This window comes from Theobroma cacao, chromosome 9 (assembly GCF_000208745.1).
Source record: "Theobroma cacao cultivar B97-61/B2 chromosome 9, Criollo_cocoa_genome_V2, whole genome shotgun sequence".
Classification (NCBI taxonomy): Eukaryota; Viridiplantae; Streptophyta; class Magnoliopsida; order Malvales; family Malvaceae; genus Theobroma; species Theobroma cacao.
In genome coordinates this window covers 31,320,666-31,337,582 of record NC_030858.1, presented here as the reverse complement: position 1 = coordinate 31,337,582, position 16,917 = coordinate 31,320,666, and the positions used below count along the sequence as shown (strand labels likewise).

The following is a 16,917-nucleotide window of genomic DNA, read 5'->3' as shown; positions in this document are numbered from 1 at the left end:
ACAATTTTCTGGAGCAGTGATGAGGTAAGGAACTACTGACAAAAGGGAGCAGCTCTCAACCCTAATGGCCAATATTTCCTCCTCTAATGCTGAGATCAAATTAGAGTAACAGTTCTACCAACATATGATACCCCAAACATATTCGACGGAGCTCGGAGAAAGTTTTGACACCAGTAGGAAGGGTAAACCTTTTTTAAAAAGCAACAAAAAGAAAAAGCATAATAAAATTTCATCTGCAGCAGAGTACCCTGTCGAAAGACCGTGTCACCCTGGCCCCCAATCTACCAGATGAAAATGTGTTTGAATGAACAATCAAGCACAGCAGGTCAAGGCATTATATCAGTAGAGTCAAAGCAGATCAAATCGAAACCGTTATGGCATGTTTATTTTCATTATCAATTTTTGGCGGCAAAGGAAGCAGAGGAAAGGGTAAAGCACAAGAGAGGGACCATCATATCTTGGCAAAGTCCATTGTTTTCTTCCCTTCATGTTTCTTACTGAAAAAATATTTGAAGTAATCAGAGAAGAGAACTTCCTTATATAGTGGTCGCTCTCCACTTTCTAGCACTTCTGGCAGAGGACCAAAAACAGCATCAGGTCCTGGATTCACAAATATAGGGACCGAAACTCTGTTCTTGCTTCCGTTGGCAACCACTCGGTGTTCAATGCTTTTGTATCTGTCATTGCTCATTATCTGCAGAATGTCTCCGATGTTGATTACAAGAGCCCCATCAACTGGTGGAACATGAATCCAGCCATCATCATCAGTTGCTCGTACATAAAGGCCACCATTGTCATCTTGGAGGAGGACAGTGATTGTTGATATATCAGAGTGAGGACGTACTCCTGCTGTGAGGTCAGGGTTTGGGCAACGTGGATAGTAATTCAAGTTAACTATTGGTGAGGCCATTAAGGTATATTCTCTAGCTTTGTCAATCTCTTTCACCTTGAGTCCCTTCAATAGCACCTCCAGCAGCTTCCTAATGACAGGTTCAGCCCTCTTCATGTATTCCACCACTTGATCCCTAAAAAGAAGCACACAAAAGTCTCAGCAAATTCTAATTGGTGGACTTATGTAAGAATCAGGCTCATCTCAGCAAAGTGCATATCTGCATCAGATTAAGTAGTCGGTAAGGTCTCTACCGTCGCACAATAATAAGAGTAGATCCAATCCACTCAAGCACCATTTTAATTTAGCAAAATCTCTTAAGAACCTCCTAAGAAATAACATCTTCCAAACCTACTTTAGAAGATGATTAATTACCCCAAATGAGGGAAAAAAATATAAAAACAGATCCACAGAAAATTAGCAATGGCTTTAAACTAGTGCTGAAAATTCCTGGAGTATCTAACTTAGCCATAACCATCAGAGAGGCTGGACTTAAGCTTACATTTGTAGAACCTTACAGTCTTGTAATTATGAACTTTTAATTATATTTGAATTGGTATAAATAATATAAGATAAATTGGAGAAGGCTTGAATAATTACTTGCATACAGGAGGCCACAGGGCAGATGGGTCCTGATCCCCTGCAACATAACGAAAGGTGAGATAATCTTTCCACTCTAGAGCACCCTCTGCCTGAGGAACAAAGCTTGTTTTCAAAGTTACTGTATCAGTCGGTGAATTCCCTATCCAGTACTTGTTTCTCTCTTCATTTGGTAACCCAAAGAACCCATGAGCTGCTTCCCTTACGGCATAAAGAACTGCCAAGGGCACTCCATGGTTAATTATCTGAAAGAAACCCCACTTGCTGGCAGCTTGGCAGATTGATTCTGTAACCTGTGGATCACCCCAATCGGAAACATCGATGACCGGAATGGGCTCTTCTGGAACTACTTTGCTTGCTTCCAATCTTTCTTCAATAGGTAGGATATATAGCTCAGGAACGCTTTCAATGCCTGTATCAACTAGACCCTTTATTCCATTACCTTTGTTTACGACAAAATCAAAGATCTTATCTGAGTCTGGGTTTCTTGGGGGCATTGTTGGAGACGTAAGAGTTGCACTTCAGAAAGAGGGAGACAGTTCAAAAAAGGGTTGTGTCTGACTATGTCACTCTTCGTATACAATAATGCTGTAAAATTTTAAGAGAACAAGTCTAGGAAGATACTCGCCAATACACAAAAATCAAAAGGAAAAGTCAAAAAAAAAAAAAACAAAGAAAAAGAAAAGTTAGAAGGAATAGGTGGGATTGGACAAAACTTGGTCCAGCCGTCGTGGTAATTGCTTATTATGCTTTGTATCCAAGAATGAGTAGGTGAGATTACACTGAAATTTATCCTACATCAAGAATATGCAATACACTGTGTCAGCCAGTAAATTAAGATCATTAGATATTTAATTATAAATATTAATCATTGATTTAAATTAAAACCTGTAACTTGTAAATCTAAACCTCGTGTAATAATAGCTTTACGAAGAAAACATTATTTTTACATTAAAATTAGATCAAATATAAAAGCTTTAACATTGTGCCGACAAGCCTACCGTACCTCTACAGATCTTCCGTCAAGTCCAGCAAATGAAGCTTTAGGATCAATCCTTTCTTTCTTTGTTTTTTTCTCAAGATTTTCGTTTTCGTGATATAGAATTGCTTCTGCTGGATGAGAAAACCTTCGACATCTGCCTTCCAGCCTCAGCCACGGTAGCCGTAAGCCATGTCCACGGTAAAAATATCTTGTGTTTTTTTTTTTTATTTGTAAATTAAGTCATTCATTTACGTAATGATTATTTTTTTTAGCATCCGAGTCATTAATTTAAACTAATTTATATCCTCTTCAATCACCTAACAATATTATTAACATAAAACATTAAAAAATTAAATGTTGAAAGAGCAACAATTTTTAAAATTTAATGTAAATATAGAGAATAAGATAAATATATGTAAAGTTGAAACAAGTCTTCTTAATACATCGACGTAGATGCATAAAAATAAAAATAAAAATAATTATATCATATAAATTATATAACAAATTAAAATTTATTTTTAAACATATTCAGAACTAATTTCTTATTCTCTTAAATTCATTTTAAATATTCTTACTATAAAAATTTGATATACTACTATTAAATCAAATAATATTTTTTTAATTTTAGCGTAAATATATAAGAATAAATATAAAAATATATAGAATTGAAATACATATTATTCAAATATTAACGTGAATGTAAGAGTTATGATAACAAATCATATTAAATAAAGTAAACACATTTATAGTGTAAATTAGACTTTTTCAAATGTTAAAGTAAATGTATAATAATAAAAATAAAAATTTTTATAATGAATATTAATTTTTTAAAAATCTTGACGTAAAGTAAAAACCCATATCACATAAACTACAAAATCAAGATTTAATTTTTTACATAAACTTAATTAGAATTAATTTATATCTTCTCAGTCGGCGGTCATCATGTAATACATCTTAACAACTCCCACAACCGTCCATTCTTGTTGATGATTCATCACTACCACATGTTTATATGACTCGAGGCAAGCCCCACAATGCTGACTCTTCTTAGACCTATTGTTTAGAGTCTAGACAATTAAGCCTTTGAAAATTTAAACCAAGTCCAACCAAGTCCAACCTCAAAATTCAAAGGAAAAATAAAGCCATTGAAGAATTTTTTGGTGGATTTGTTGAGATTGATGTGAGAGAAAGTGAGACATGGATAAAACGAGTTTAACCACGAGCTGGATTTTTGTAATTTCACCATTTTTTAAAATGTAACTAAATCAAACTAATGCATGTATCATAATAATAATATTTCCTAGTAAAGCCAAATAAAGAACGTAATAAAATTTTTCAGTCCCTTTACTAAATCCGAATAGATTGATGGTTTTAGATTTATAATATTTTAAAACAAATAAATTGTAATATAAATTTTGTTATTTTATTAAAAATATTTTATAATGTTATAATTTGTTTTTTTATATATAGATAATGAGAGATGTCTTTTTATTATTCTTTGTAATCATAGTGATTGTTAATAAAATTTTATATTATTTTTTTTTAAAAAAAATTAAAATAAATTATATAATATAAAAAATTATATTAAAAAATAAAATAAAATATAGAAGATTATAATAAGAAATGAAAATAAAATATATGACATTAAAAATATATTTAAGAGATGATATCATATAAAAATTAATAATAAAAAATATAAGTATATTAAACTTATATTTTAGTAAATAGTGATAATTTTAAAAATTAATATTATATTTTCAACAAAATATTTATAAATTAAATATTATAATATTATTTTTTATATTTAATTATTACTTTATTTATATACTAAATATTATAATATTATTTTTTTGTAATGATATTACTTATTATCATTACATGCAATTACATTGTAAAGATCCAAACCTTGAAAAACTCAAAAGAAAAACAGCGACTTCCACCTTTTCAAGAACAAAACAGATAGTTACATTATGCTTTGAGAAGGGCTAAAAGGCTTAGTTTAGTAAAAGGACGGTGGAATCTACAGGGTAGACTCACCAATCGCAGTTAAGTTCAATGCTCATACTGTTGATCTTTGACCAAAATTTTAATGGACCCCCCGGGCACTTCCGTATGTTCATTGCCAGCTTTGCAAACCTTGTTTTATATATATTGTTTAGTATTTCTTTTCGGCGACTGTCCAAGACTTACGATTTGAACAAATGCCCAAAGGCGGAGCCAGAGGCGGTGATTGTGCGGGTCGGGTCGGGTTTGTATTTGGTTATTTATATTTAATTAATGATTGTTAAAATCAAGTCAGATTGGATAAATGGGAGTCAATTTTTTATCAGTTTTAATTAAATTTGTCAGGATTATAATTTTTCATTGCAATGCATATTTTGATTTTAATAAAATAAAAATAAATTTTATTATAAAAATCATTCCTATAAACAGACAAACATGTAACTTAAAAATTTTTTACTAATTTAAAATAATTTTACATCAAATATTAACAATTTACTTTCGTCAAAAAATAATTAATAAATTTGTATTGATTGATGTTTAATTTTTATTTTTATATGTACTGATTATTATTAATAATTTATCATAAATTATCCTTACAACTTACAAGGTAAACAATATATTAACATCTATTATAGGCGAAGTAAAATAGTAAAATGTTTAAGAGTGGTTTTCAACTAGCTTTATTGTAAATTATTTTCTAATTTATAAATTTTTTTGTTTTCAAAGTTTTTTAATCTTTATAATTATTTATTTTCTTATTTGATAACAATTAAAAATAAAGGACAAATAGAAATTAAATATTTTATGTAAGATGCATAACTGTAAAAAATGACTTTAATGAAAATAGTAGAAAAGTTTGTCTTTTACTCTTTTTTCAATCACAACAAGAAGGACATTGAAACAAATCAAAGTTATATAAAAGTTAAAAATATAAGAGTAAAGAAAAAAGAATATTTTTAATTATCTTCTTAAGTTACTCATGAACATTAGTTTATATTATATTTATTATTTTAATAAATAGTATTTAAAAAATAAACATGAAAGAGATTTATATTTTTATTTTCTCTTAAAATTACTAATCGAGTAATATATCGTTTGTGTTATATTTATTAACTTAATCAAATTAATAATTAAAAAACAAAAAGTAAAAATATTATAAACTATAAAGTGAAGTTTATGTGATTTCTTATATATTAGTCGTCTGTGTTAGAGTCATTTAGGATTTAGATTGATTTGAGTAAGGTTTTATTCAAGTTTAAATTGTTGATTTTTTCTGATCAAATTAGATTAAGAGAAGTTCAAGTTCGAGTGGGTATTTTGAGTTCAGGTCTAAACAAATCATATCAAATACCTTCTCCATCCTAATTAACTTATTACGTGTTATTAATTTGATAAAAAAATAAATAAATTTTGACCTCTTTTATTTTATATTTATAATATGATAAAAACATATAAAAAAAGTTCTATTAAACTTTGATTGAAATAGTTCTTGGATATATATTTTTTTAAAAATGTAATTAATTACTATTTAAAATAATGAAAAAGAGAGAGTACTATCTTTTTGGCTCCAATGTCAAGTTATTGGGGTATACGTGTTTCTCGAATGCCATTTTATTTTAAAAATTGCAGCCTTTTTGGAATGAACAAGGCATGTGGTCCTCTACCGAAGAAGAGTTGGTTAATCTACTTTGTTGTCTCGTCAAGAGAGTAAAATTGTTCCATGGCATGTTGGTCCAACCTATGTTACCAAAGAGTTAGAGAGGGCAAGGAGAGAGGGGAGGCCGGTGAAGAGAGTGAGAAGATAAGGCGCAAATCATCGGTGGCTAGTTGGGTACCAGCCCCTTAAGCTTGATCCAACATTAGAGTCGACCAACGTAATTGGAACTCGCTAAGGCCAAGAGCCGCTGATGCTAGCAATGTTAGTGCCAGATCATGCCTTGACAGCTCGACGAGGCTGGTCGATGTTGGCAACCTTGCTATTTTTCACTAAAAGCTAGTAGTGCACATGTAGCGTGAAAGAAATGGTATATTATCTTAATACGGAATCGGCTTTCAATATGTGTGAATTCTATGGCTAGAAAAAAGGGCACTGAACCGTCCGATCAGTTGGGCCTCGAAGCTTTGTCGTATTTACTGATGTAGGCTCCGTCTGCCAACCACCCAAAGCGCCGTAAACTCCTTTGTCTATAGGCCAATGAAATATTTTTACACCAACTCAAAATAAGCTCAGTTGTTGTTGAGTTCCTCACTATTGACATTAATTTTCGACATTTGGGATTTCTATTAAGAGTTGGAGCAATTTCTTTTATTCTAAAATTTTATTCATCAAAGAAATAAAATATAGGACTTCTTCTCTCATTGAAAGGAAAAAAAAAATAGTAGTAACAGTAATATATTGGACTAATTCAGTCTACATCATCCAACGAGAAAAACAGAGTAAAAGGGCATCCACTTTAGCAAGGACAGAAAATCCAAACTAGGCTACCTGTAATACCCAAGTAGCTTTGGCTTTTATGTGTGGAACTAACTATTTGTTAGAAAGAGCTCTTTGTTGCCGCCTTCTCCTTTCTATAATTCCATGGACTTTCTTTTTGTCTTTGCCTCCTTTTCTTTTCCCCTTTTCCATCTCTTTAAATTCTCCTCCTTTGAGTCCTTTCTACTGTTCTCTGCTTCCAAGGAAATATCCAACAACTCAGCAATACAAAACACAGCAGAAGGAGCAACCTGTAACTTTTTCTTTTCAATCAACTGAAACGTAAGTATGTCTTAGTCTACTCTCTTCTACTCAGCCATATGTACATACATCAGAGTTTTCACTGGATATTGTATTCTTTTCAAAAGTGTGTGATAATGCATAGTTTTATATGAGCTTAATATTTGATCATCTTCATCATATCACCTGGGAATGGGATTGTTCTGCCTGGCTCCCTGAATGCCATCTAAGAAGCTTGTCAAAGAGTGTTGGCTGCCTTCTTACATGGCATGAGGGGAGTCATGCAGGCTTAACAATCCCAAGTTATATACTTGGTTATTCTTTCGGATATCAAGTGCCTTTACTCAATTCTTACTTCCTATAAACAAAAAACATATGGATGAATTCATGGATTAATTGTAAAATTAGAATCTCGGAAATTTGTTCGTTTGGTCTGCATTGGCTGAAGATAATAATTACTGTTAATACATATCTTATCCAAAGCCTGTATCAATCTCTCATATATATAATTATGTGCAGTGTCTGTATAAATGAATGATGTTTGCATTATTTAGTAACTGAGTTGATAGACAAACTACTGATAAGACTATGAAAAATCACCAAAAAAAAAAAAGTGACCCCTCAACCTATATTAATAAATTTCATGTTTGGCCGGTTATTCCATTTATTCAAAAAGTGAGTGGCAGTGGTGGTATTTTCTTGACTTGAAGAGACATGTGGCTGCCATAGTAATCAGGCTGCGCAGGGCAGTGGAAGGGATGTGGGGCAACAAAGATTGCTCCATCTCCTGGAGTCAATCTGGCAGATTTGGTTGTTATTCTCTTTTAACCAATCAACCAAAAACTTTGCTGCTTCAATCAATCCATCCTCCAACTCTACCCATGCCCATTTTGGTGTTCCATCTCTCTTAACCAAAGGAAAGCATTTATTAGACAAATTTAATTTAGCTGCAGAAATTATGATTGCTGGGTTGTCTATACATTTTCTTTCACTGTTTGGAATGACAGGAACATCAGAATGTTTCACAAAATTCTTCAATATGCTTAAGCTGTGTCTTAGTCTCTTTGGCTCTGTATTCTTTTAGTTGTTTCAGCTCTTTCTTGGTTGTGTTTTCCAGTTTCCATCTTGCTTTATTTTCAACCCAAAATAATAAATAATAAATAGTCCTATTTAGTCATCATTAACTTAGTAAGCCTTTTAGAAATTTGAATATGATGTAGCAAGACTTGGGTTTCTTTTTGGACGAATAATCTTTCGATTATCCCAGAAAAATTACTTAAAATTCGTTGAATGTTAGAGCTTGTTAAGCATTGCGTCTTAAGTAAAGATGATGATTAATATCTTGTAAAATACCATTTGATTAAAATTTTCTATAATATAACAAAAAATGGAAAGTTTGGCTAAATATTAATCCCCAAAAGAGAAAAAGAGGTGTTTTAACGAATAGTCAGCTTCAACATCCATCTGTCATTGCTGCTACTAGGAAGACAAGACGGAAGATAAAGTCCAGAAACAGTTGCCAAAATTGACTTGGCAGGATAGTGACCGAGCGTGGAGGTTGACCGTAAAGAAGGGAACCCATACCCAAACTCGCTAGACATAGTTTCAAGCCCAAAACTCACCCAAAATGTATTGAAAATATTTAAATTGTTAAAAATTAATATTATCAGCTGTGCTGGTTAGGTCAACTGTAGCTTTCCGATCATTTTCCTAGTATATTCAATGACAACAGCTGAAATTATTTGAATTCCAAGGCCACGTTTTTAACTATTGTTTTTTTTTTTTAACTCTACATTCTTTTTTAAAAGTCTTATTAAATTATAAAATTATAAAATTTATATTTTTTACTTGTTTTATTTTGAAATTTTATCTTTATTTTTTTAAAAATTTTATAATTTCATCCTCTTAGATGTTAAATTTTTTATTTTTACCTCATCAAACTTTAAATTTTGATTCTATCACTATATATATAGCATATATATATATCTATAATATATATATATATATATATATTATTATATAATATAGTACTTAAAGTCGATGNTAAAAGTTTTGATTTTGATGTTTTTTATATTAAAATTAAATTTTTTTAAATAATGTAGATATTAAACGATTTTTAATATGAAAAAAATTATAAAAAATAAATTTATAATATTAAAAAATTAAATATTAGATGTAAAAAGTATAAAACAAAAACGGATGAAAAATCCAACAATTAAACTTCTACTGCTTACCAATTATGTCTCAATATAAATTCAGCCCTTATAATTTTAGTTTTCCTTCGTAGAGGCAAGTAGGGGCTGGAGATCAAAATTCAGTTCATAATGTGCTTTGACACATGTTTTGATCTCACATTCCTTAAAACTTAAGTCCCGAAATTACTTTTTTAAGGAAAAGCGTTATCGTGCATCATGGAATCAATAAAATTTGTTTGATTCCAATTTGGAAATGCTAACAAATTCCAAGCAATTCCCTGTTCTATGTGTAAGAAAGAATATGACGGATTTGGAGACTCAGTTTGGCTCTCAAGCATAGCTCGACTTATATTGAACCTTTATAGTGCAATCAATTAGATCCGCTGTAATAGGATATGTTGCTCTACTCCGAAATTCAGGATTCCGCCAAATTGAAAATGAAATCAATAACAACAAATGGGTTCCTTTTAACGATAAAAAGAGATTAAATGTTTAATTTGGGGTGAAATTTTTTTAAATTTTTGTCAGTTTATGATTAAATGTTTTTTATTTTTTATAATTAAATATTAAGGTGTGAGATGTTTGATAAACGGGCCAAAGATTGAAACATGGCCTATTCGGCTAGATTATCAATTAAGGTCCAAATTAATTAATGGATCCCATAACTAAACAATGTTAAAAGGCCATAAGCAATGGTGTACAAAGTGTGACGTGTCGAGACTTTAACTCAATCTCATGAGGCTTTAGGCATCCCTCACGCGTCCTAAGATACCTAAGTCTGCCTATTTCCCCTCTAGCAGAGGAAAAAATAATAAAGAAAGGAGAGCAAGGTACTCACGGTGTGCCTGACCGACTGCCTGGTGAGTTTACCGTCTCCACTACTTCGCCTTTTGCGGGCTGCTCCTCAAGCCCTCGAGCTGATATTCGCTTGGGCCGACCCGGAAGCTCTACCATGGCTCCTCATTTATTCCTCTTCTAGGACCCTTTATCATGTCGTGTCGCACACGCATCTTCAAGCAATCGAGGGGCCAAGTGCATAATCGCTGCGGGCGGTCTGGTCACAAATTTTTTTTTTGAAAGTTGTGTTTTATCCCTACACATTCTTCACGGATCAAGCAGGACGAATTCAAATTTTTTTGTAATAGTATTATAATTAAAGTAATAAATAATAATTAAAAAATTTTTTCCTCGATACAATCAGTTAATCAAATTTTATACGATTTTACTTAAATGATTATTGAGTATCATCATTAGTAAAATTATATTATTATTGGTCAAGATTTAAGTTTTGTAAGATAATTTTTTATATTTTATAATATCTTTTCAAGAAAAATTTATCTAAAAAGTTGTTAACAATTTATTACTTATTTTTTTATTGACATAAACTAAATTATTAAAATTAAATAAAATATAATCTTACATAGCAAATTATCAAGTTTAACAACTAACAATTCAATAAATTTTTATTCATTGATCAAAATTAAATATAAGCATCCATAAATCATATAAAATTAAATATAAAAATCAAATAATCAAACAATATATCTACAAAATAAAAAAAGGAAAGATTCATAATTTTAAGATATTATTTGACAAGTCAAATTATTGTCTATTTGCTAGATTATAATTATGAACTCAAATTATCAAATTAATTAAAAAAATATTTAAAAATGATGTACTTAAGAACTTCATTTGAGTTGAAAATTACTTACAATTAAAATCTAAATAAGTTGTTTTCAAAAAGTTAAAAACACAATAAAAATTGAGAAGTGTGGGACTTGAATTTTTAGACAAAAAGTTATAGAAGGAAATTTTTTTATCTTTTCATTTAAAATTTAAGTACTAATATGTAAATTATTTTTTTAATAAATCTATTTTACTTTGAATCTTTGATCTTACTCCATACAAAATTACAAAAAAAAAATTAGTTGGGTCATTAGTATATTAATTATATAAAACTTTAAATTAATAGTATAACAAGTAAAGAATTTTGAAAAATGACACCACTCCCTCTAAGGTAAATCCACCCTTGGTCAAGATTGGTAGGAAAGCAGTCTAAACCCTATGCTCACAAACTAGTAAACAAAAACACCTATAGGCGTCCCAGCCCTTCTATACAAAATATCATCCCCTTTACATCACCTAACTCACGTAATACTGAGGTCTATTCACACTTACAAATAATATTTATAAGAGAGACTCCCCTACAATCAACGAACAAACAAGTTGTGCCCTTTAATTAGGAGTCCAACTCAACAAAACAAATCTGCAAATAAGTGCAAAAGTTTCATGAAATTGCGAGAATGGATCGAGGGTGGAAGAAAAAAAGAAAGGAGGATATTTTATGAACCAAATTGTGCAACGCTGACCATTATTTATATCTATAAGTTGCTTTTTTATCTTTGATTCCAAAAATTCGTAATTTTTCTTAGGTTAAAATTAATGCACTTATTGAAAAATTATAGAAAAGAAATTGGCAAATAATATGTGACACTAATAGCCACAAAAATATTTTCAACATATTTTTATTTCTTTTCTATTTTTTTATTTTTTATAAATTATGTCTATAGTTTTCAAAATTTGATTCGCATATCATTTTGATCATTCAAAATTCATTTATCCATCCTATACTTCCAATGTTATAATGAAAAAAGTTTCCATCAAAGTAGCCATTAATTGACAATTGATGACAATTAGGCAGGAAACTTGAAATGACATTCTCGGACTGAGGACAAACAAAACCATTTTTTCAAAAAAAAGAATTGACAATTGACAATATTTAAAATTTTACATGTTAATTGATGTATAAGACATTGTTCTGTTGAAATTATTTTAATAATTTTATTGCATCTCTAATCTTTAAAGTCTGAGTCGCATATCATATTAGTTATCACTATTAAAATATCATAAAGATTTTTTTAACATTTGATATTTTTAATATTAAGTTAGTAGTTTTTTAAATCTTACTTTATTATTTTTATGTTAGGTTTGATAGTTTTTTTAAGTGATATTTGAGATTTTTATATACAATTTAAATTTTTTATACACATAATAGTACTAATAATAAACAAAATAATAAATCTTTTACAAAGAAATTAATATTAATTTCAATTTATTTAAAAGATATTATTATATATAATAATTTTCTAATAATGCCAACTTGAACCAATGAAAAAAATATTATTTTATCAAAAATAACACAAAAACAAATCCAAAATGTTAAAACAATCTCAAAATCAACCCACAAAAATAATTTTTTAATAAAATTAATCAAAATTATAATGTTATAAAATATCGCCCAATTTTCTGTTTATATGTAAATTATTTTTGCACAAGCATCTTTTGATAAAATTCAATTTAAATTATAATATTAATTTTTATAAAATCTATATTATTATGCGTGTGCATAAAATTGAAAAACTATTTAATCCGATATAAAGAAAAGGAAAATGCTTACCCCTTTTTGAACTATGGGATATGCAATCTAAATTTTGGATATTAAGGATGCAATGAAATTAAATAATTATATATTTTTCAATAAAACAAATTTGTACACGTTAGAAGACGTGAGCTGCCAAAAAGATCTTGTCGTTATAACTTAGAAGTATAGGGATTTATAAGTAACTTTTGAGCTGTAGGAACCAAAATGATCTGCAATTCAAACTTTGAAACTTACAGGTCTAAACTTTATTTATGCTTTATATTTAGATAGATTGAGGATTAATTCAAACTAAATTCTTTGAACTGAAAAATATATACATTTTTTCATTGAATAATATATATATATCTATAATATACATATAGTCCATTAAATCAGATACTAAAATGCATTTTCAAGTTAATTAGGTCATGTGAGTGTCAAAGTCATTCTTTAATTATTATGAAAATATGGGTTACCAAATGCTCTGTCGCACTTCTTTCCTAGGTATCAATTTTCTAAGAAGACTTAAAGTTGACGAAGACTTCTATTTTATTTATTTATTTATTCTTTTGAATACATTTCAAAAGTGTCACATTGGCTTCCTTGACGGTCTGTGGTGAGCGTTTTGTCGTGTTCACTTTATTAGTCCAACGAAATGCCTAAGAGGTGCATTAATGCAAGGCCAATGTTAACAAGCAGTAAATCAGGCAAATTTATTTAGTTCAATAAAGTTTATTACATCTTTTTTTTGTCCAAATTATTTTTGTAACTAAAACACCCTTTCATTCATTCAGTTTGGCATTTTCTTTTTTATTTATATAAATAAATTCTTTTTGTAAGCTTTAACTATATCTATAATATATATAAAAGTAGGATGTTTCAATTTTTTTTTAATTTTTTTCAATTGAGTCTTCAATTGAATGACAAGTGTCATTCAATTAGAACTCCTTTTTATTTTTTTGACCTTTCGTTTACTATTGAGTTAATTTTTTTTACACTTTATGTCAAAAATAAGTTGTTTTTGATATTTAAAGGGTTTTTTTTTGTTTTTTTACTTTTATTTATTTTAATAAAAAATACTTAAAAACAATAATTTCTAACTTTTAATGCTTAGAAGATAGATTCATTTAATATTTATTAATTACAATTTAATATTATTTTTTGTCTATATTCTTTTATTTTGCATGAACTTAAATCTATAATATATAGATATCTTTTTTATACTTAAATGTTTAAATTTCAACAAATATACATCCAATTCATTATATAAAAGTAGGATAATTGATTGAGTCAATTAATTGACATTTGTCATTCTTAATTAAATTATTTTTTTTACACCTTATGTCAAAACTACATTGCTTTTGACATTTGAAGGGGTTTTTTTTTCTTTTTTCAATAATTTTTAACTTTTAATGCTTATAAGATATATTTATTTAATATTTATCAATTACAATTTAATATTATTTTTCGTCTATTTTCTCTTATTTTGCATCAACGTGAATCTATAGTATATAAACATATTTTTTGTACATGAATGTTTAAATTCTAATAAACATCCATTCAATTAATTGAATAAAATAAAAAAGTCAAAAAGATCTACTCATTTCTCAATATACATGACACACATTCATTATTGAATAAATAAATCAATTGAATTTGATAACTTTTATTATATATAAAAAACATATAGCACTATAAATTACTAACTATTTTATAGTGATAGGATCTTTACATTATACTATTGCCTTATATTCTACAATTGTTTATTTTAATCTATTAATAATATAGGTTATATACTTTATCATTTCTTAATAGTTTATTTTATATTTAATAATCTTTGATAGGATTATCATCTTTTTTGGATAAATTTTATTTTAAATAAAATAACTAATTGGGTCAATTGGTTATCATTCTCAATTGAATTAATTTTTTTTACACCTTATGTCAAAGTTGTATTGTTTTTTTACATTTGAAGGGTTTTTTTATTTTTATTTATTTTAGTAAAAAACTACTTGAAAATAATAATTTTTTATTTTTAATATTTAAAATATAGATTCATTTAATATTTATCAATTGTAATTTAATATTATTTTTTGTTTATATTCTCTTATTCTGCATGAACCTGAATTCATAATATTTAGACATCTCTTTTATACATGAATGTTTAAATTCCAATAAATATTCATCCAATTCATTGAACAAATAAATAAACTAAATTTGACAATTTTTAGCCATTCATTTTATATATAAAAGATATATTATTATAAATTAGTAACTATTTTATATTGATACGATCTTTATATTATATGGTTACTTTATATTGTATAACTGTTTATTTTAATCTGTCAATAGTACATATTATATACTCTCTCATTTCTTAATATTCTTTTGTTTTATAATTATATATGTAGATGCAAGTTTTCGATAATTGAAATTAGAGCAAATAATTATTTTCAATTAATATCAGTTTATTTTGTTCTCTATCAGTAAAAATCAGACATTCATACAGTTGACTAATATAATATTGCTTTCTCTACAAATTTTTTTAAAAGTATCAAATTGAAATCAACTCTAACATAATTAATATTTTCTATGATCTTTTTCGTAGTATAGCTACGGATACCATCCTAGTATATATAATAGTAAAACAAATTTCACATTTTTTTCTTTTAACAATGTACTTATATTTATTGCACACCAAATTAGAAATTATTTTTTTAATTTTTATAACTTAGAAAGACTGGTTGACTTTGTTTATCCATTGGTGATTTAGTATTTTCATTCATTCCCTTTTTAAAAAAATCTGGTAACAAGTTTTTAGTAAATAGTGCAATTTGATATCAGGAAAGGTCATTAGTATTTGTGAAAATAGGGTTTGGGGGCCATTAATCAGGGGAATAAATGCTTCTTAAATTGGCGAGGAAAAAGGTAAAAGTCTTAAATTGAATGAGAATTCAATATGAAATAAGAGGCCTAAATACTTGGGTGAAATGTTTAAAATATCATATTAGTTATCACTATTAAAATATCATAAAGATTTTTTTAACATTTGATATGTTTAATATTAAGTTTGTAGTTTTTTAAATCTTACTTTATTATTTTTATGTTAGGTTTGATAGTTTTCTTAAGTGATATTTGAGATTTTTATATTCAATTTAAATTTTTTATACACATAATAGTACTAATAATAAACAAAATAATAAATCTTTTACAAAGAAATTAATATTAGTTTCAATTTATTTAAAAGATATTATTATATATAATAATTTACTAATAATGCCAAATTGAACCAATGAAAAAAATATTATTTTATCAAAAATAACACAAAAACAAATCCAAAATGTTAAAACAATCTCAAAATCAACCCACAAAAATAATTTTTTAATAAAATTAATCAAAATTATAATGTTATAAAATATCGCCCAATTTTCTGTTTATAAGTAAATTATTTTTTCACAAGCATCTTTTGATAAAATTCAATTTAAATTATAATATTAATTTAAATTATAAAATTGAAAAACTATTTAATCCGATATAAAGAAAAGGAAAATGCTTATCCCTTTTTGAACTATGGGATATGCAATCTAAATTTTGGATATTAAGGATGCAATGAAATTAAATAATTATATATTTTTCAATAAAACAAATTTGTACACGTTAGAAGACGTGAGCTGCCAAAAAGATCTTGTCGTTATAACTTAGAAGTATAGGGATTTATAAGTAACTTTTGAGCTGTAGGAACCAAAATGATCTGCAATTCAAACTTTGAAACTTACAGGTCTAAACTTTATTTATGCTTTATATTTAGATAGATTGAGGATTAATTCAAACTAAATTCTTTGAACTGAAAAATATATACATTTTTTCATTGAATAATATATATATATATATAATATACATATAGTCCATTAAATCAGATACTAAAATGCATTTTCAAGTTAATTAGGTCATGTGAGTGTCAAAGTCATTCTTTAATTATTATGAAAATATGGATTACCAAATGCTCTGTCGCACTTCTTTCCTAGGTATCAATTTTCTAAGAAGACTTAAAGTTGACGAAGACTTCTATTTTATTTATTTATTTATTCTTTTGAATACATTTCAAAAGTGTCA

The 16,917-nt window shown here is 27.7% G+C and overlaps 1 protein-coding gene and 1 long non-coding RNA gene across 2 annotated transcripts; one reads left to right on the top strand and one right to left on the bottom strand.

Annotated features, from left to right (window-relative positions):
- Positions 357–2,154, bottom strand: LOC18590016 (feruloyl CoA ortho-hydroxylase 1). The gene is made up of 2 exons (XM_018127968.1): positions 1,490–2,154; positions 357–1,025 (listed from the first exon to the last, which is right to left on the bottom strand). The coding sequence occupies exons 1-2, from the start codon at positions 1,984–1,986 to the stop codon at positions 452–454; spliced, it is 1,071 nt and encodes a 356-aa protein (XP_017983457.1). The 5' UTR covers positions 1,987–2,154; the 3' UTR covers positions 357–451.
- LOC18590015 lies at positions 6,966–8,285 on the top strand. The gene is made up of 2 exons (XR_001929218.1): positions 6,966–7,230; positions 7,865–8,285. It is a non-coding gene; the product is annotated as an uncharacterized LOC18590015 (long non-coding RNA).

Coding starts and splice junctions, on each gene's coding strand:
- LOC18590016 (XM_018127968.1), bottom strand. CDS start 1,986: ATGCCCCCAAGAAACCCAGACTCAGATAAGATCTTTGATTTTGTCGTA. Junction 1,026..1,489: donor CTGTGGCCTCCTGTATGCAA/GTAATTATTCAA, acceptor GCTTCTTTTTAG/GGATCAAGTGGTGGAATACA.